At 47.5% G+C, this 20,558-nt stretch overlaps 1 protein-coding gene across 1 annotated transcript in view; it reads right to left on the bottom strand.

Moving 5' to 3' along the window:
• Window positions 1-20,558, bottom strand: part of PNPLA4 (patatin like phospholipase domain containing 4) — a 42,853-nt gene that overhangs the window by 7,660 nt on the left and 14,635 nt on the right. The window contains exon 5 of the mRNA XM_068962948.1: window positions 8,572-8,637. Within this exon, the coding sequence (XP_068819049.1) occupies window positions 8,572-8,637 (66 nt within the window). The remainder of the gene's footprint in view (window positions 1-8,571; window positions 8,638-20,558) is intronic.

Raw genomic sequence — 20,558 nt, 5'->3', positions numbered from 1 at the left:
ATGTGTCTACCTGAGTCATGGTGCTGTACAGCAGAAATGGACACAACACTGTAAATCCACCATTCAGTTCAGTTCAGTTCAGCCGCTCAACGTGTCCGACTCTTTGCAGCCCCATGGACTGCAGCACGCCAGGCTTCCCTGTCCATCATCCGGAGCTGGCTCAAACTCATGTCCATTGAGTCGGTGATGCCATCCAACCATCTCAGCCTCTGTCGTCCCCTTCTCCTCCTGCCTTCAGGCTTTCCCAGCATCAGGGACTTATCAATGAGTCGGCTCTTCACATCAGGTGGCCAAAGTGTTGGAGTTTCAGCTTCAGCATCAGTCCTTCCAATGAATATTCAGGACTGGTTTCTTTTAGGATGGACTGGTTGGATCTACTTGCTGTCCAAGGGACTCTCGAGAGTCTTCTCCAACACCACAGTTCAAAAGCATCTATTCTTCGGTGCTCAGCTTTCCTTATAGTCCAACTGTCACATCCAAACATGACTACTGGAAAAATCACAGCTTTGACTAGACGGACGTTTGTTGGCAAAGTAATGTCCCTGCTTTTTAATATGCTGTCTGGGTTGGGCATAGCTTTTTTTCCAAGGAGCAAGTGTTTTTTAATTTCACAGCTGCAGTCCCTATCCATAGTGATTTTGGAACACAGAAAGATAAAAGTCTGTCACTGCTTTCCTTATAGTCCAACTGTACGGTCAGTTGTGTCTGACTCTTTGAGACCCCATGGACTGTGGCCCGCCAGGCTCCTCTGTCCATGGAGACTCTCCAGGCAAGAACACCGGAGTGGGTTGCCACGCCCTCCTCCAGGGGGTCTCCCCGACCCAGGGATTGAACCTAGGTGTCTGCATGGCAGGCGGATTCTTTACTGTCTGAGCCACCAGGGAAGCCCAGGAATACTGGAGTGGGGTGCCACTCCCTGCTCCAGGGGATCCTCCCGATTGAGTCCTTAGCAAGTGGCAAACGGCCACCATGTGGCTGCGGAAACAAGCAAGCACCCCACGGAGCACCCCGTCAGTCATCGTGTACATGGGGTCCCCTCTTCCTGGGCTTTATTGCACAACCAGGGGGAACCAGGGACTTCCCTGGTGGTGCTCGGATTCAGACTCCGCCTGCCAATGCAGGGGACACAGGTTCGTTGCCTGGTCCAGGAAGATCCCACGTGCCGTGGAGCAACTCAGCCCGGGAGCCACAACTACCGAAACCCTTGAACCACCGCTACTGAAGCCGACATGCCCTCGAGTCTGCTCCGGAAGAAGACAAGCTGCTGCAGTGAAAAGCCTTTGCACAGCTCGAGAGTGGCCTCCACTCACTGCAACTAGAGGAAGCCTGGGCGAGGCAACAGACTCAGTGCAACCAGCGACAAAATAAAGTGAATTAGTAAACGATGTTTAAAAACAAGCAGAAAAACACGGCATCGTGACATTGCCCTGTGCCCAGAGGCCAGTCATCAGAGAGTCGTGCCTCACCTCCCAAGGTCAAATATATATATAAATATATGTATTTCTTACTATATGTAAATATAGATATATGTATTTCTTACTACATTGAAATATAAATATATGTATTTCTTACTATATTGAAATATAAATATATGTATTTCTTACTATATGTAAATATAAGTATATGTATTTCTTACTATATGTAAATATAAATATATGTATTTCTTACTATATTGAAATATAAATATATGTATTTCTTACTATATGTAAATATAGATATATGTATTTACTATATTGAAATATAAATATATATAAATATAAATATGCATTTCTTAATATAGATACATATATCTATTTCTTAATATACCTCTGTCTTAATATATAAATATCTATTTATTAATATATATCTCTCTTGCTATATAAATATAAATAATCTATTTCTTAATTATAAATATCTATTTCTTTATATATTTCTCACTATATATAAATATAAATATATATAAATATATCTATTTCTTGAAATACCTACTTCTTAATATATATATCTATTTCTTAATATATATATCTACTTAATTATATATATTTCTTAATATATATAAATATATACAGTTCTTTATATAAATATATATGGATTTCTTTACATAGATAAATATACAGGTTTCTTCTATATAAAATATATATATTTCTTTAAATATATATAAATATATGTATATTTTAAGAAATGAACAAGACTTAGTAGTGCAAAAGGCCTGTGACTGATGCAAACATTAGAGATCATCCTGGGAAAGGTGCCCCCTAACTCAGCTACATGTCTTCAGTGAAGTGAATGAGTGTTTCTGCATCTCAATTTCCTCAAACTGAATGCCGAAGAATTGATGCTTTTGAACTGTGGTGTTGGAGAAGACTCTTGAGAGTCCCTTGGACTGCAAGGAGATCCAACCAGTCCGTTCTGAAGGAGATCAGTCCTGGATGTTCTTAGAAAAGAATGATGCTAAAGCTGAAACTCCAATATTTTGGCCACCTCATGCGAAGAGCTGACTCATTGGAAAAGACTCTGATGCTGGGAGGGACTGGGGGTAGGAGGAGAAGGGGACGACCGAGGATGAGATGGCTGGATGGCATCACCGACTTGATGGACGTGAGTTTGAGTGAACTCTGGGAGTTGGTGATGGACAGGGAGGCCTGGCGTGCTGCGATTCATGGGGCCACAAAGAGTTGGACATGACTGAGCGACTGAACTGAACTGAACATACAGTGGTAATATTCACTACAGCACATGGGAGTGGCCTCTGATGCATCAGATAGAAAGCAATAACAACAGAAGTTTTGCTTCTTTTTGCCATGAAAGCAACATAGAAGGTACATTGGTAAGGTGCCCCTCCTCAAATCATGCAGGCCCCAAGTCTTCCCAACTCTATCTGTCTCTAGCTACAGAGTGATCTGTGACCTCATGATCCACAATAGCTGCCAGAGCTCTGGTCATCACGTCTAAGTTCTGGGCAGCAGGGAGGAAACAAATATACACGACCTCACTTCCTGTAAGTCCCACAGCAACTTGGCCTACCTCTCACTGCCCGCACTTAAGGGGATGGCCACACCTAGCAGCAAGGAACACTGGTGATCGGGACCTTTCAGCTACACGGCAATAAGTCCACATAAGAACTGGAGTTCCGTTACTGAGGGAGGAGAAGAGGACATCGTATGTTGGAAGAAACTAGGAGCCATCACCACCCGCACCTCATTCATAATACAGCTATTACTACTTAAACACAGGACATGTTCAGCATAGTCGTACAACATATTCGGGTGGCCAGAAAGATCACTGAGGTTTCCCCATATTACAGAAAACCCAAGTGGACCTTCTGGCCAGCTCAGTACTAGCCTTCTGGGTCTCTGTTCTCTAACCTTCGTTCCACCCTCCCTTTCCTTTCTTCCCTACCTTAGCTCCATCCACCTTCTCCGTCAGCCCCTCTTAATCTACCCATCACATCAGAGATGCTGATGACTCCTGGATCCCAAATCCCCTTTTCATGATCATATATAATCTCGTAAGACACCTGAGTGCTTTGCATATATGTATTTTTTCCTGCCATTTAGCCATTTCTGTCATGATTATATATTATCAAGCAATAACTTGAAGTGAAATCATCACATTTCAGACCATCAAATTACAGTTCATAACCATAATGTAAAGTTGATTTGGCTAGCATGTGTTGAACATTTATAGGTAAAAATAAGTGTTGACTTTTACTGCTCTAACGGAAAAATGCTACTTAGATTACTTCAAAGTCGTTATGTCAAGTGGGGGTACTTCTCACATTTTTAAATGACAACAAAAAATCGTGCTCCTTGGTAACTGAGTATCTGCTACCTCTGAGAGGCAGTATTCGGAATTGGGGGTGGGGGGGGGAGAAAACCAGTTTTGAGATTTCCCAAGTGGTCTAGTAGCTCAGACTCCTTGTTCCCAATGCAGGGCGCACTGGTTCAATCCCTGGTCGGGGAACTAGACCCCACGTGCCTCAATTAAGAGATCCCATGTGACACAATCAAGACACGGCACAGACAAATAAGTGAATATTTAAAATGGCTTTCTGCGAGCTTTTGCTTATGCTGCCTTAAAGAGAAAGAAAAATTAGTGTATATGATGTTTCTGAGTGGTCACAGAGAGGGTTTTAGCCAATAGCATGGAAGCACATCCCTGCAAGTAATGCTTGTGCTAATAAAAACAGCCCAACCTGGACAAGGCAGACCACTTTAAGGTTCTCCGTGTCTGCCTCTCCATGGCTTCATCCAGTGACTCAGCCTCACTTTTCTCATCTGCCCCTTTTAGACAATCATGCCAGGGCAGACTGGTTTGGCCAGGAATCCTATGAGAAGCACAGAAAAGGGCTGGAATGGCCAGGAAAAGTCAGAGGAAGAAAATCATGAGGCCTCACAAGGTCCAAATATAGAGAGATTCCCAGACACATTAGCCTAGAGATTTGTAAAAATCAATTCCCTGGTTTTGAGACCATCCACTGAGCACAGGCCTTTTGCAGGGTCTTCAAAGTGAATGAACCAATGACAGCTATATGACAGCTATTAAATGCTTTTCGTGTTCACATTTATAAACGACTACATACATATCACATGTCTATAAAATAAACGGCATTAACCATCCATGAAGGTGTGCCTGATTTGAGTAGGTGTTACACAGTGTATGGGATTACAAAATATATATCTGCAGGGTGTGTTGCATAGCTGCTGTGTGGGGGACTCCCTGGTGGTCCAGTGGCTGAGACTCCAAGCTGCTAATGCAGGGGCCATCACGGTTTCAGTCCCTGCTCGGGAACTAGATCCCACAACGCCCTGCTAAGACATCTCATGCTGTAGTTAAAAGATCCTTCATGCTGCAACTAAGACACAGAGCAGCCAAATAATACTTAACTAAACGGTGGCACTAGTGGTAAAGAGCCTGCCTGCCAACGCAGGCGAATCCGAGAGGTGCAGGTTTGAGTTCTAGGTCGGGAAGATCCATTGGAGGAGGGCACGGCAAACCACTCCAGGATTCTTGCCTGGAGAATCCCATGGACAGAGGAGCCTGGTGGGCTACGGTCCACAGGGTTGCAGAGTCAGACATGACTGAGTGACTCAGCACACACACAAATAAATAGCTACTGTGTTTGAGCATAAGACGCTTATCTCTGGTGTGCATTAAGTAGAAACTGTGACTGGTTATCAGTGTGTGCGCTGGTGTGTAGGCTATGGAAGACCAGGATCAGACAGGATGGTGAAATTTTATAGCACAAACATGTTTGCAGGACACAGAAAGAAGCTGGCAGAAATGACTTCGGGCAGGGTGGACAGCAGAGAGCAGGCGGTAGTTCACTCAGTTCAGTCGCTCACTTCAGTTCAGTTCAGTTGCTCAGGCGTGTCCGACTCTTTGCGACCCCATGAACCGCAGCATGCCAGGCCTCCCTGTCCATCACCAACTCCCGGAGTTCACTCAGACTTGCGTCCATCGAGTCCGTGATGCCATCCAGCCATCTCATCCTCGGTCGTCCCCTTCTCCTCCTGCCCCCAATCCCTCCCAGCATCAGGGTCTTTTTCAATGAGTCAACTCTTCCCATCAGGTGGCCAAAGTACTGGAGTTTCAGCTTTAGCATCAGTCCTTCCAAAGAAATCCCAGGGCTGATCTCCTTTAGAATGGACTGGTTGGATCTCCTTGCAGTCCAAGGGACTCTCAAGAGTCTTCTCCAACACAACAGTTCAAAAGCATCAATTCTGTGCCGCTCAGCCTTCTTCACAGTCCAAGTCTCACATCCATACATGACCACAGGAAAAACCATAGCCTTGACTAGACAGACCTTGTTGGCAAAGTAATGTCTCTGCTTTTCAATATGTTATCTAGGTTGGTCATAACTTTTCTTCCAAGGAGTAAGCATCTTTTAATTTCATGCCTGCAATCACCATCTACAGTGATTTTGGAGCCCCCCAAAATAAAGTCTGACACTGTTTCCACTGTTTCCCCATCTATTTCCCATGAAGTGATGGGACCAGATGCCATGATCATCGTTTTCTGAATGTTGATCTTTAGGCCAACTTTTTCACTCTCCTCTTTCACTTTCATCAAGAGGCTTTTTAGTTCCTCTTCACTTTCTGCCATAAGGGTGGTGTCATCTGCATATCTGAGGTTATTGATATTTCTCGTGGCAATCTTGATTCCAGCTTGTGCTTCTTCCAGCCCAGCGTTTCTCATGATGGTCTCTGCATATAAGTTAAATAAGCAGCGTGACAATATACAGCCTTGATGTACTCCTTTTCCTATTTGGAACCAGTCTGTTGTTCCATGTCCAGTCTAGTCAAGGCTATGGTTTTTCCAGTAGTCATGTATGGATGTGAGAGTTGGACTATAAAGAAAGCTGAGCACCGAAGAATTGATGCTTTTGAGCTGTGGTGTTGGAGAAAACTCTTGAAAGTCCCTTGGACTGCAAGGAGAACCAAGCAGTCCTTCCTAAAGGATATCAGTCCTGAATTTTCATTGGAAGGACTGGTGTTGAAGCTGAAACTCCAATACTCTGGCCACCTGATGTGAAGAGGTGACTCATTGGAAAAGACCCTGATGCTGGGAAAGATTGAGGGTAGGAGGAAAGGGGACAACAGAGGATGAGATGGTTGGGTGGCATCACCGACTTGATGGACATGAGTTTGGGTAAACTCCAACAGTTGGTGATGGACAGGGAGGCCTGGCATGCTGCGGTTCATGGGGTTGCAAAGAACGACTGAGCGACTGAACTGAACTGAACTGAGTCTATGACAAAGGAGGGAAGAATATACACTGGAGAAAAGACAGTGTCTTCAGTCAGTGGTACCTGGACAGCTACATGTGAAAGAATAAAATTAGAACACTTCCTAACATCAAACACAAAAATAAACTCAAAATGGATCAAAGACGTATATTTAAGGCTGGACACTATGAAACTCTTAAGAGGAAAACACAGGCAGAACACGATTTAACATAAATTGCAGTAAGATCTTTCTGACCCACCTCCTAGAAGATAGAAAATACAAACAAAAATAAACTAGGAGGACCCAGTTACACTCAAAAGCTTTCACACAGCAAACGAATTCATAAGTAAGACAAAACGACAAGCCTTAAAACGGGAGAAAATATTTGCAAATGAAGCAACTGACAAGGCATTAGTCTCTAAAATACACAAACAGCTCATGCAGCTCAATATGAAAAAAAAAAAATCTGCAAACAGTAAATGCTGGAGAGGGTGTGGAGCAAAGGGAACCCTCCTACACTGTTGTTGGGCATGTAAATTGATGCAGCCACTATGGAGAACAGTATGGAGGTTCTCCACAAAACTAAAAATAGAAGCACCACATGACCCAGTGACCGCACTCCTAGGCATACAACCCAACAAAACCATAATTCCAAAAGACACACGCACCCCCACGCTCACTGCAGCACTATTTACAAACCCAGGACGTGGATGCAACATCGACAGAAGAACAGATGAAGATGTGGTACACAGAGACGATGGAACATTACTCAGCCACGAAGAGGAGCGGAACGGTGCCACTGACGGGACGCGGACGGACCTAGAGACCGTCATACAGAGTGCACTAAGTCAAGAAGAGAAAAGCAAATATCCTGTAAGATCACTTACGCGTGCAGTCTAGAACAATGGTACGGATGAGCTTATCTGGGAAAGCAGAAGGAGACAGACAGACTGAGAACAGATGTATGCAGACCAAGAGGAGAGGCGGCGGAGAGGGATGACCTGAGAGACTGGGGTTGATATATCTACACTACTGACACTGTGTCTAACGGAGAGAAGCAACGAGAAACTGCTGTAGAGCGCAGGGAACTCGACTCAGCGTTCCATGGTGACCTAGCGGGAAAGAAAATTCAAAAAAGAGGGAATATATGGAAACACACGGGTGATTCACTTTGCTGGACGGCAGAGCTAAGAACCGGAGAAGGCGATGGCAGCCCACTCCAGCACTCTTGCCTGGAAAATCCCATGGACGGGGGAGCCTGGGGGGCTGCCGTCTACGGGATCGCACAGAGTCGGGCACGACTGAAGCACCTTAGCAGAACTAACAACAGGGCTTCCCGATGGCTCAGGGGTAAAGAATCCGCCTGCCAGTGCAAGAGATGCAAGAGATACAGGTGCGACCCCCAGGTGGGGAAGATCCCCTGGAGAAGGCGATGGCAGCCCACTCCAGTACTCTTGCCTGGAGAGTCCCATGAACAGGGGAGGCCGGGGAGGGTCACAGAGTCGGACATGACTGGGCATGCGCACATAACACTGCAAAGCAGCTGTACTTCAATAAATTGTTTACAAGCTCTGCTGCTTCTTTGGATATTCAAAATAAGGGTGAAGTGTTTTGTTTTGTTTTTTACCAGAGGAAAAACGGAGGGGCCTAGTCAGTCATTCTCAATCACGAAATCTCAACTCTAGGGTACCATGGCCCCTGCACTGGACTTTTTTTCTTTTGTTAAACAGACACAAACCTATGAGACCAAACTCAGAGGAACAGAGCTGGAGCCGCCAGGATAATAACAACAATCCTGGATCTTCCGAAAGGAAACGGATGACCCCAGGAACCAGGGATCCCACGTCAGCTCTAGGACGCTTACCTGGCCTTTGTATTCCACTGGTTTCAGTCCTGCATAGATGGGCAGGAAGCTGCTGGCCAGCAGGACCTAGTGGACAAAATTAAGACACAGCTTGTGAAATGAGACAGCAACACGCCCTACCATCTATTTCACACGTCACCTACTAGGAGGTTACAATTGTTTAAACACAAAGTGAAGTGAAAGTGAAGTCATTCAGCCGAGTCTGACTCTTTGCAAACCCATGGACCGTAGCTTACCAGGTTCCTCTGTCCATAGGATTTTCCAGGCAAGAATACTGGAGTGGGTTGCTGTTTCCTTCTCCAAAATCTACTATAAAAATGAAATACAGTCCATGTATTTCATGGACAGAGTAAACCGAAAGCATTAGTAGCTCAGTCATGCCCAACTCTTTACAACCTCATGGACTGGGGTCTTCCCAGGCTCCTCTATCCAAGGGATTCTCCAGGCAAGAATATGGGAGTGGGTTGCCATTCCCTTCTCCAGGGGATCTTCCCAACCCAGGGATTGAACCTGGGTCTCCTGCACTGCGGGCAGAATTTTTTATCAAGTGAGCCACGAGAACATGCTTAAACAGAAGATAAAATTTTTCATGTTGGAAAAGACATTAAAGACATTGGACAATTCGTGGTCCTCTGATTCCATCGCCTTCACCTGAGAAACACTGGCACTTTAATGGCAGATGGTCGAGTCACTGCACAATTAGAGTCCAGTTCAGTTCAGTCACTCAGTTGTGTCCGAGTCTTTGTGACCCCAAGAAGCACGGCACACCAGGCCTCCCTTCCCATCTCCACCTCCTGGAGTTTACTCAAACTCATGTCCATCAAGTTGGTGATGCCATCTAACCATCTCATCCTCTGTCATCCCCTTCCCCTCCCGCCTTCAATCTTTCCCAGCATCAGAGTCTTTTCAAATGAGTCAGCTCTTCACATCAGATGGCCAAGGTACTGGAGTTTCAGCTTCATCATCAGTCCTCCCAATGAACACTCAGGACCGATCTCCTTTAGGTTAGACTGGTTGGGTCTCCTTGGGACTCTCTCAAGAGTCTTCTCCAACACCATGGTTCAAAAGCATTGATTCTTCAGCGCTCAGCCTTCTTTATGGTCCAACTCTCACATCCATACAAGACCACTGGAAAAACCATAGCCTTGACCAGACGAGCCTTTGTTGACTAGACGGATTAAAGTCCAGGTGTGTCTAAATTCCCACAGTCGTACAGGCTGCAAGTCAGTTATTTACAATGTTCTGTGCCACACTGTGAGGATCATTTGGACGTTTCAGTCCTGCAGAGGAACAAACCCCTCTGGTTGTTATGGCATTGATTAGCTCACAGCTGAGGGATGTTTGCGTTTATGTCACCAGGCTGTCACTGAGGGAAGAATACATGTTACATGCCAGGGACACGCCCTGGGTATGTAATGAGACACTGCCAGCTAGGCGCACCAATTACACTTTACCTTCCATTCAAAAAGTGGAAAAAAGACTGCGGGTGCAAATATTACTGTCTCCTCCCACAAGAAAAGTCAGGTTCTGGGGAGCTTTCCTGACACGCACAAGTTTTTATTGTGCGATGCAGTTTGCAAACCGCTGTGTTCTATCAGGAAAGATACAGCGTTAGATAGTGACTGCTTAAGCTCCAAACCTTCAGTTGGTAAGTGAAGACTCCATCGCTGTTTGCTGTGAAAGGTTTCATCAAGCTTCTTTTCCCAGCAGGAATTATTCAGAGATGGGTTATGAGGCTTAAAAATGACTTGTGCAATATCCACGAGGGCTTCCCAGTGGCACTAGTGGTAAAGAGCCCGCTTACCACGGCAGGAAACAGAAGAGACGCGGGTTCAGTCCCTGGGTCAGGAAGATCCCCTGGAGGAGGAAACGGCAACCCGCTCCAGACTCCTGCCTGGAGAATGCCACGGACAGAGGAGCCTGGCAGGCTGCAGTCTACGAGGTTGCAGAGTCAGATACAACTCAGCAGCTGAGCACACCCAACATCCAGTAAGAGTTACTTAGAAGCCAGAAGGGCATTTCCCCCAAAGAAACCATGCTGTACCTGTGATGTGTGAGGTCAGCTCTCACAAGCTGATTTATTCGGAAGGGCAAATAAGGAGAGGCCCAGCCACCAGCATAACGGCCTGGTGGGAAGGGCCGACTCACCAGAAAAGACCCCGATGCTGGGAAAGATCGAGGGCGGGAGGAGGAGGAGGGGACGACAGAGGACGAGATGGATGGATGGCCTCACCGACTCAAGCACTGACACATATACACACGACCGTGTCTAAAACAGAGAGCTAGTGGGAAGCTGCTGGATTAGCGCAGGGAGCTCAGCCTGGCGCTCTGTGATCACCTAGAGGGCTGGGATAGGGCGGGGCGCGTTCAAGAGGGATGCGATGTGCGGGCTTGGATGGATGTACATATATGGCTGATGCATTTCATTGCAGAGCAGAGACCAGCACAACATTGTAAAGCAACTATACTCCAATTAAAAAAAAACCTATGATAAACCATAATAGAAAATATTAAAAAACAGAATGTGCACATACATGTGTGTGTGTATAACTGAATCACTGCCGTACAACAGAAAATAATAACAACTGTAAATCAACTATACTTCAATAGAAATAAAAAAGAAAAAAAGAAGAAATTAGGGTGGGAGCCGGGAGGGAGGTTTAAGATGGAGAGGACGTGTGTGTACCTACGGCTGATAGGTGTGGACTGGATGGCAGAGACCAACACAATATTGTGAAGCAATGACCCTCCAGTGAAACATGGAGAAGTAAACAAAGGGAGAGCTGTAAGGTGTTGAGCGCAAAGCACGGACCCGAGGTATGGCGGCAGCCCTGCACGGGAGCTCTCAGCCTTCTAAGCAGGGTCGGTGCAGACCAGCCCACTGGGGCATTCATCTCCAAAATCTCAGCTTCCGTGTGGGCGTGACAGAATAGGGTGCCACGCCTGCCGCTACCCGCACCCTTCGCAGAAGGGTGCAAGCCGGGGTGAGCAGCCTCTCTGGTGGTTTGCAGAAGATCACAGCCATCAGTGGGGACGATAGGATGCAAACCAAGCAAACTCAGGCCCAATCTTGTCAGCCCCCTAGTCGCCCTGATCAGCTTTCAGCACAAGACTGGACACAGTTCCGGCCACTGCCTTCACCCTAATTCATCACTTGCCCACTCCTTTAAAAACACGTAATTACAGGGGCTCCCCTGGTGGCTCAGTGGTAAAGAATGTGCCCGCCAATGCAGGAGACGTGGGTTTGATCCCTAGGTCGGGAAGATCTCCTGGAGGAGGGCAATGGCAACTCAGTCCAGTATTCTTGCCTGGAGAATCCGCATGGGCAGAGGAGCCTGGCGGGCTACAGTCCGTGGGGTCGCAGAGAGTCGGACATGACTGAGTGACTTAAAACACTTTCCAGCCGGTGCTCTGGGACCACCCAGCAGGATAGGGTGGGGAGGCAAATGGGAGGGGAATTCAGGACGTGGTGTGGTGGGGGGACACATGTATACTTCGAGCTGATTCATGCTGATGTATGCAAAAACCATCACAAGATTGTAAAGTCATTATCCTCCACAGGCTCTCAAAGAGTCAGGAAAGACTGAGCAACTTCACTTTCAATTATTCTCCAATTAAAATTAATTTAAAAAAAAGCAGCTGTGAAAAAAAAAAAAGTACAATGGATACAGTGCTGGGGGGAAAAAAAAATTTATTCCAGGACTTCCCTGGCGGTCCAGTGGTTAAGAATCCACCTGCCAATGCTGGGGACACGGGCTCGACTCCTGGTCAGGAAAGGAAGGTGCCACAGCCCACAAGGCAACGGGGCCCACTGACTACAGCTACTGAGCCTGTGCCCCGCAACGAGAAGCCACTGCAAGAAGCCTGAGGACTCCGACTCCAGGGCAGCCCTTGCTGCCCGCGACTGCAGAAAGGCCGCGCTCAGCATCGCCACGAGTGCAGAAACAAAGCAGCGCGGAAAACAACTACAGGACCCTGGGTGTGCTCCGCAAGCACAGCGCGGCTCTTTAATGAAGTGGCCAGCAAGCAAAAGGCAAGGCCGAACTAAAGCAGTAACGGAAACAGTCTGCGTCCGGCACCCATCTTGGAAATGACAGGACTTAGAGGCCTTGAATTCGGGCTTCCCTCGAAGCTCAGTTAGTGAAGAATCTGCCTAACACTATGGGAGACCTGGGTTCAATCCCTCGGTTGGGAAGATCCCCTGGAGGAGGAAATGGCAAACCCGCTCCACTATTCTTGCCTGGGGAATCCCATGGACAGAGGAGCCTGAAGTCAGAAATGACTGAGTGACTTCACTTTCACTTTCAGTTATCCTCCAATTAAAGGTAATTAAAGGAAAAAAAAATGAAGCGGTGAAAAAAATGATAAAGTACAATGGATACAGTGGTGGGGGAAAAATTATTACAGAATTTCCCTGGTGGTCCAGTGGTTAGGAATCCACCTGCCACACATGTACACCCATGGCTGATTCATGTGAATGTATGGCAAAAACCACCACAATACTGTAATTAGCCTCCAATTTAAAAAATAAAAAAAAGAATCCACCTGCCAACGCAGGGGACACATTTCTTACTGTCCACGGGGTCGTAAGAGTCAGACACGACTTATCGACTAAACCACCACCACAGGGGCCTTTAAACAACCACAGACACTCGATAACTCTAGTCACTTATTTCACTGTGCATGCATGCTCAGTCGCTCGGTCATGTCTGACTCTGAGACCCCACGGACTGTAGCCCATCAGGCCCCTCTGTCCGTGGGATTCTTCAGGCAAGAATACTGGAGTGGGTTGCCATTTCCACCTCCAGGGGATCTTCCTGACCCAGGGAGAGAACCCCTAACTTCGCTATAACAGCTCGTTTCACTATGCTATGCAGGCATGTGGCTTGCAAAAACAAAGAGAAAAGAAAAAACAAACCCATCACTACCTTTAAAAGCTGAACTATCTGGGTTCCCCCATCCCTCCTGACAAGATATAAAGTGAAGTTCACAAGTTAATGCCTGGATCTCTTTTGGAGGTATTGAGATGAAAAATGCTATCCAATTACTTTGTCACAGATAGAAACAGTTAAGAATCCTCTGAACAGGTTTGAAGAGTGCAGTGAACTGGAAAATACCCATCATTTTCCCCCCAAATCAATGTATTTGTTCTGTCACAGTTTATTCAGGCTACTGATTTGTGTATCAAACTGTAGTTAGTAGGAAAATTGGCTTTCGACAGACAGGAACTAAGCAGCTTTTCTTCCTGACTGCAAGCAAATAGGATTTTCTAAGGAGGGAGGTAGTTAATGAGATATGAAACACTATGGCTAAACGGGCTCTTTTGTAGGGAACAAGGTATAAAGAAGGTTGAGAAGTGCTTGCAAACGAGACTCTCAACCAGGGCTGAACATTCTTGCAAACGAGATGTTCTGCCCAGTGTAGGGAACTAGGTTTAAGAAGGTTGAGAAGTGCTTGCAAACGAGACTCTCAACCAGGGCTGAAGATTCTTGCAAACGAGATGTTCTGCCCAGTGTAGGGAACTAGGTTTAAGAAGGTTGAGAAGTGCTTGCAAACGAGACTCTCAACCAGGGCTGAACATTCTTGCAAACGAGATGTTCAGCTAAGAATCCTGTTTGTTCCCGTGGGAAAAGAACATTTCTTGCACACAAGGATGTTTCTCTGATTCCTCAAAAGGAACAGACCCTGGGACAAAACGGATTCTAAGTTGATAAGGAAGTTCCCCAAAACAAAGTCTTAGCTGCAGTAAGTAAGTCAAGGTAAAGGTTATTTTGCCCTGCGCCTGCGCACTGTATAGTCTCGGAATCATAGTGCTTGGCAGCTTGCCCTGTAGGTTGTTGTGCAAGGGATATAAAATAAAGCAGCTGTAAGAAGCAAGGGTTAAAATATAAAGATTTAAACCACTCTGCAGTGTCGGTGTTTCATTCCGTCGCCGGCCTCTTTTACTGTCTTAAACTCACCGGCCCTCAGTGAAATTTTTCTTAATAAATCTCGATATGTCTAGGGCCGGGGGTGGGTGGGGGGCCCTCAAGTGGGGGTGTCTGAGCCCTCCAATGGATATTTAGCCACATCTTGGGGATGCTCTTTGGTTGGAAGCACTGGCACAGAAGGTAGGAACCTAGTGTTCCTTCCCCGTCACTTAGTCCAGCACCGTAGGAATTAACGCGTGTGTCGGACTTCCCTGGTGGTCCAGCGGCTGAGACTCTTACGCTCCCAGTACAGGCAGCCCTGGATCCATCCCTGGTCAGGGAACTAGACACCACACACCGCAGCTTAGTGCTCACAGGCCTCAACTGAAGAGCTTGCGTGTTGCAGCAAAAAGCAAAGATCCCGTGCGCCACAAGTAAGAATTGATAGAGTCAAAAAAAAAAAAAAAAAAGGAAAGAATTACATGGATGTTAAACCACTAATTCGGCTTTTGTTTCTCTGAGGTTCCCTGGTACCTCAGTGGTAAAGAATCCAGTTGCGATGTAAGGAGACACAGGAGACTCGGGTTCAGTCCGTGGGTTGGGAAGATCCCCTGGAGGAGGGCATGGCAACCCACTCCAGGATTCTTGCTGGGACATTTCCCACAGACAGAGGGGCCTGGTGGGCTACAGTCCTCGGGATCGCACACAGCCACACACGACTGGGCGAATGAGCACACACACACGCACCCGAAGTGCACCATGCTAAGAATAAACGTCAGTAACTTCCTTTACGACCGGATAAACCACGGCCAAGTGCGCATTCCACACACGTTAGGACAAGCTCTTCTCATTTTTCACTGCACAGAAAAGAGGTGTTTAGAAAATGAGGCAGCCCGGCCTCCTTGGAGAATAAATTCTCAACAAGTCTCATTTGTGCCTAAAGTTGACTGTGGCGTTTGATGAGAATCTGGCTGTTTATTCAGAGCCTGCTGGTGCACTTGAAATTCAAAGACAGGCTCAAATTTATCTTCCCCAGTCTTTCCAACGTAATGACCAATCTTAAATTCAGTCCTTATTTCACCTTCGAAAGGCTCAATGTGAGCTGTCCCTGAGAAAAAACACGCTCACTGTGTGCAGGGAAACTGAGGACATCGTAGTGACGGAGATGGGGTTCTTCTTTCCGAGAGGGACACCATTCTGCATGGACGCCCTCCTGGGTGTGTGTGTATCAGAGAGCCTCCGTGGATGTCGAAGGACCATGTCAGAGCATACACACAGTGGGCGAGCTTCAAACACAGATTCAACAGTTTGTACCAATTTAGACAGGTGCCAAGGCTCTATCCCTCTGCTGTCGCTGTTGTTTAGCTCCTGAGTCATGTCCAACTTTCTCTGACCCCTATGGACGGTAGGTAACCTGCCAGGCTCCTCTGTCCATGGGATTCTCCAGGCAAGAATACTGCAGTGGGTTGCCATTTCGTTCTCCAGGGGGATCTTCCCAATGTAGGGATCAAACCCTCCTCTCCTGTGTCTCTTGTAATTGGCAGATTCTTTACCAGCTGAACCACCAGGGAAGCCCCATCCCTCTGTGGCATGGTTAATTTCAAAATCATTTCTGCTCAGCTGCGGGGGTGATACATGACTTTTTAAAATCTTTTTCTCTTATTGAGATACAGCTGATTTACTATGCTTTTTTTGGTTTGTTTGGAGTATAATTGCTTTGCATGGTTGTGTTAAGTGTCTGCTGTACAAAAGCTGGTGAATCAGCCTTACGTATAACCTCCCCTCTCGAGCCTCCCTCCCATCTCCCCATCCCATCCCTTCAGGTCATCACAGAGCACACAGCTGAGCTCCCTGTGCTGGGAAACCATAAACAAGATGAAAAGACAGCCCTCTGAATGGGAGAAAATATTTGCAACAGAGGAGGAATTTCCAAAATGTACAAGCAGCTCATACAGCTCAATAAAAGAAAATTAAAAAAACAAAAAATGCTTGGAAGACCTAAACAGACATTTCTCCAAAAATAAAAAAAAGATATATGGACAGCCAACAAATACATGACTTGGTTTTAAAAAAAGGATTTACTTCTCTGCGTACCCTTTGCTGAAGGCTAATATTACAACACCTTTGGATTTCCTGATTGTATGTTTCCTTTTGAAGACAAATAGGCCAGAATAAAACCTGGAGCATAAAAGGCATGAACTGAGGTGAACGCACTCAGACATTTGGGGGGACACTACACAAAGGGGCCCACAGATAAAGGAATTCCCAAGGACCCATGATGGCAGATCAAAACAGTCAATCTTGAGGGAGATCGACCCTGCATATTCACTGGAAGGAACTTTGCTGAAGCTCCAGTATTTTGGTCATCTGATGTGAACAGACGACTCATTGGAAAAGTCCCTGATGCTGGGAAAGATTGACGGCAGAAGGAGAAGAGGGCATCGGAGAATGAGATGGTTGGACGGCATCCCTGATACAATGGCCGTGAACGTGGGCAAAGTCCAGGAGACAGTGAGGGACAGGGAGGCCTGGTGTGCTGCCGTCCATGGGGTCACCAAGAGTCAGACACGACTGGGTGACTGAACAAGCAAACAAACAAAGAACCCATGACAAGTATTCGCCTCTGTGCCTGGGTCCCCCAGGGTTTCCCTAGCGGCTCAGGTGGTAAAGCATCCGCCTGCAATGCAGGAGACCGGGGTTCGGTCCCTGGTTTTGGAAGATCCCCTGGAGAAGGGCATGGCAACCCGCTCCAGTATTCTTGCCTGGAGAATCCCAGGAACAGAGGAGCCTGGCGGGCTATAGTCCATAGGGGTGGGGGGTCACAAAGAGTCGGACCCGACTGAGCACAAGTGGGTCTCCTTGTAGGGTCTCCCCAGGGCTGGGGTCGTGGGGTGGGATGGGGGTCAGCTGCACCCCCGGGCTCTGCAGGGCACTGCCTTCCTGGGAGCGCCTCCTCTGCTGTGCCCTGTGTTGGCGAGGGCCTGGCACTCTCAGACCTCTGATGGCAGAGCCCCCAATGCTGTCTGAAAGGCCTTCTCCCGTGCTCTGGGACCACAGGGCCTGGCTTCAGTCTAGACGGCTGAATGACCGTCACCTGACCCTGTCATCAGAAGGTTCCCCGGCCAGATGGCCACGCCCTTCCTGTTCCATCCTAAACAGGCAGTCTCCTTCTTTCCAGGACACCCAGGCTGAGAACGTTCCAAACCTTTAAGTCCTCCTTCCGTTTTGTGGAACAATTCCATCTTGAAGTCTCTTCCTTCTTCTCGTCTCTCACTCTAAGCAGCCAAGAGAAACCAGGTTGCTCTTTCCACGCTGTGCTTGGAAACTGCCCCCAAACACCCAACATGACCACTAGCGAGCTGTAGCCTCCACAAAACACGGGAGGACATGCACATGATTCTTCTTGGTCAGCTCATGACAAGGATGACCTTTCCTCCGCCATCTGCTTAAGATTTCGGGGTTTCCAGGGACTCTGCTGGCGGTCCAGTGGTTAAGGGTCCGCCTTGCAATGCCAGGGACGTGGGTTCGATCCTTGGTAGGGGAATTAGGATCCCGTTTGGGAAGGCTAGGCGCCGCGACTACTGATACCACGTGCTCCGGACCAGACACAGCACAGCGAGGGAGCCCGTGGACTGCGAAGAAACATCCCACGTGATGCAACGCAAAGTTCCCAAGGGCCGCTACTAAGATCAGATGCAGCCAAATAAACTAACAACGACAAAAATTCCTCACTTCCGTCTGTGACCTCATCCACACGGCCTGCGCTCCCCAGCTTTCTCTAAGAAGACGGAGGCTCTCTCCCGGTTTCGTGTTTTCTTTCCGAGTCCTCACCGGAACCCCCTGCGGCAGTGCAGGCTTTTGCTAACCTGTGCCTCTAAACTCACTGAGCCCCTTCCTGGTCGTTAACTCAGTTACAGAGCCACTTGAGCTATTTGTTACAGAGCCTTCTCGCCTCTCAATGCCAGTCCCCTGCTCTAGTCCGTTCAGCTGCTACAGCAAAATCCCACAGGCGGGGAGGCTTAGGAAACGACGGCTTACCTGGCGCAGCTGTAGAATCTCGGCAGTACGAGCCTCCGTGTCTGCCGGGAGCCCACTTCTACGTCCTCAACTGCTGCAAGCGGTGAGGGGCGCTCTCGGGGGTCTCTTTCATAAGTGCACTCATCCTATTCGCATCAGCTCCATCCTCATGACCTCAGCACTTTCCAAAGACCCCCCACCCCCCAGCCTCCAGACACCATCATAATGGGGGTTAAGACTTTGACACGGGAATTTGGGAGGGATACATTCAGACCACGGCAGTAAGTTCCATCGCCAGGGACATACGATGCCAAATACCACGGAAATCCAATCCCAGATAAAATGAGTCTTTGGACCACATAACTTTCAAAGGAGGTTCTGAGGGGGGTTTCCCTGGTAGTCCAGTGGCTAACACACTGAGCTCCCAATGCAGGGAGCCCAGGTTTGATCCCTGGTCAGGGGACTAGATGCCACATGCTGCAGCTAAAGATCCCTGGTGCCCCAACTGAAACCCAACACAGTCCGATACTTTTTTTTATCCAACCAGTCCACTCTGAAGGAGATCACCCCTGGGATTTCTTTGGAGGGAATGATGCTGAAGCTGAAACTCCAATACTTTGGCCACCTCATGCAAAGAGTTGACTCATTGGAAAAGACTCTGATGCTGGGAGGCATTGGAGGCAGGAGAAGGGGACGACAGAGGATGAGATGGCTGGATGGCATTACTGACTCCATGGACGTGAGTCTGAGTGAACTCTGGGAGTTGGTGATGAGACAGGGAGGCCTGGCGTGCTGCGATTCATGGGGTCTCAAAGAGTCGGACACGACTGAGCAACTGAACTGAACTGAACTGAGAAAAGAATCAACTATCGTTGCAGTTCAGATGAAAGAAAAATATTTCTATGCCACCAAAAATGAAGCTAATATAATTTAAGTGTGAGTCATCACACAAAAGCATGTGGGTGAATGTGCACCGGGCCAATGGTGAGAGGGGTAAAATTCAGATGCCTAAAGGCAGCAAAACCCAGCAGTAATCATCCACGTCTCAGGACTTTACAGATGGAGGTGAGCCACCCTGGTGTCACCAGTGGTAAAGAGCTCAGCTGCCAATACAGGAGACACGAGATGAAGGTTCGATCCCTGGGTTGGGAAGATCCCCTGGAGGAGGAAATGGCAACCCATTCCAGTATTCTTGCCTGGAGAATCCCATGGAGGGAGGAGCCTGGAAGGCTACAGTCCACGGGGACGCAAAGAGCTGGGCGACTGAAGCAACTTGGTGTGCATGTGAGCACTTTGCTCATGAACAAAGATAGGGGTAAAAGAATGTCTCAGCTCAGTTCAGTTCAGTTCAGTCGCTCAGTCGTGTCCGACTCTTTGCAACCCCATGAATCGCAGCACGCCAGGCCTCCCTGTCCATCACCAACTCCCGGAGTTCACTCAGACTCACGTCCATCGAGTCAGTGATGACATCCAGCCATCTCATCCTCTGTCGTCCCCTTTTCCTCCTGCCCCCAATCCCTCCCAGCATCAGAGTCTTTTCCAATGAGTCAACTCTTTGCATGAGGTGGCCAAAGTATTAGAGTTTCAATTCTATCAAAAATAAAATAAAAGCTGGGGCTTTAATTTCATGACAGACTCATACAGGAGTGCAGAGTAGTGATGTGTATGGCTTATCCTATTTCTTCATTATTTACTAAACATTAACTGTAACTAGGGCTGCCCTTGTGGCTCAGCTGGTAAAGAATCTGCCTGCAATGCGGGAGACCTGGGTTTGATCCCTGGGTTGGGAAGATCCCCTGGAGAAGGGAAAGGCTACCCACTCCAGTATTCTGGCCTGGAGAATCCCATAGACTGTACAGTCCATGGGGTCACAAAGAGTCAGATACGAGTGACCGACTTTCACTTTCCCAACTGTAATCATCAAGCCTACAGGACTTGACTGTCTCAAGCACACTTCTACATGATTTTTTTTAATTTCCTCTCCAAGGCAGGGGTTCCCACCCTGCGGGCAGCAGGCCAGTACCTCCCCTCAGATCAGCAGTGGTGGCAGATTAGAAATAA

The sequence above is a fragment of the Capricornis sumatraensis genome, chromosome X, assembly GCF_032405125.1.
Source record: "Capricornis sumatraensis isolate serow.1 chromosome X, serow.2, whole genome shotgun sequence".
Taxonomy (NCBI): Eukaryota; Metazoa; Chordata; class Mammalia; order Artiodactyla; family Bovidae; genus Capricornis; species Capricornis sumatraensis.
This window is presented reverse-complemented; position numbering and strand designations above follow the sequence as displayed.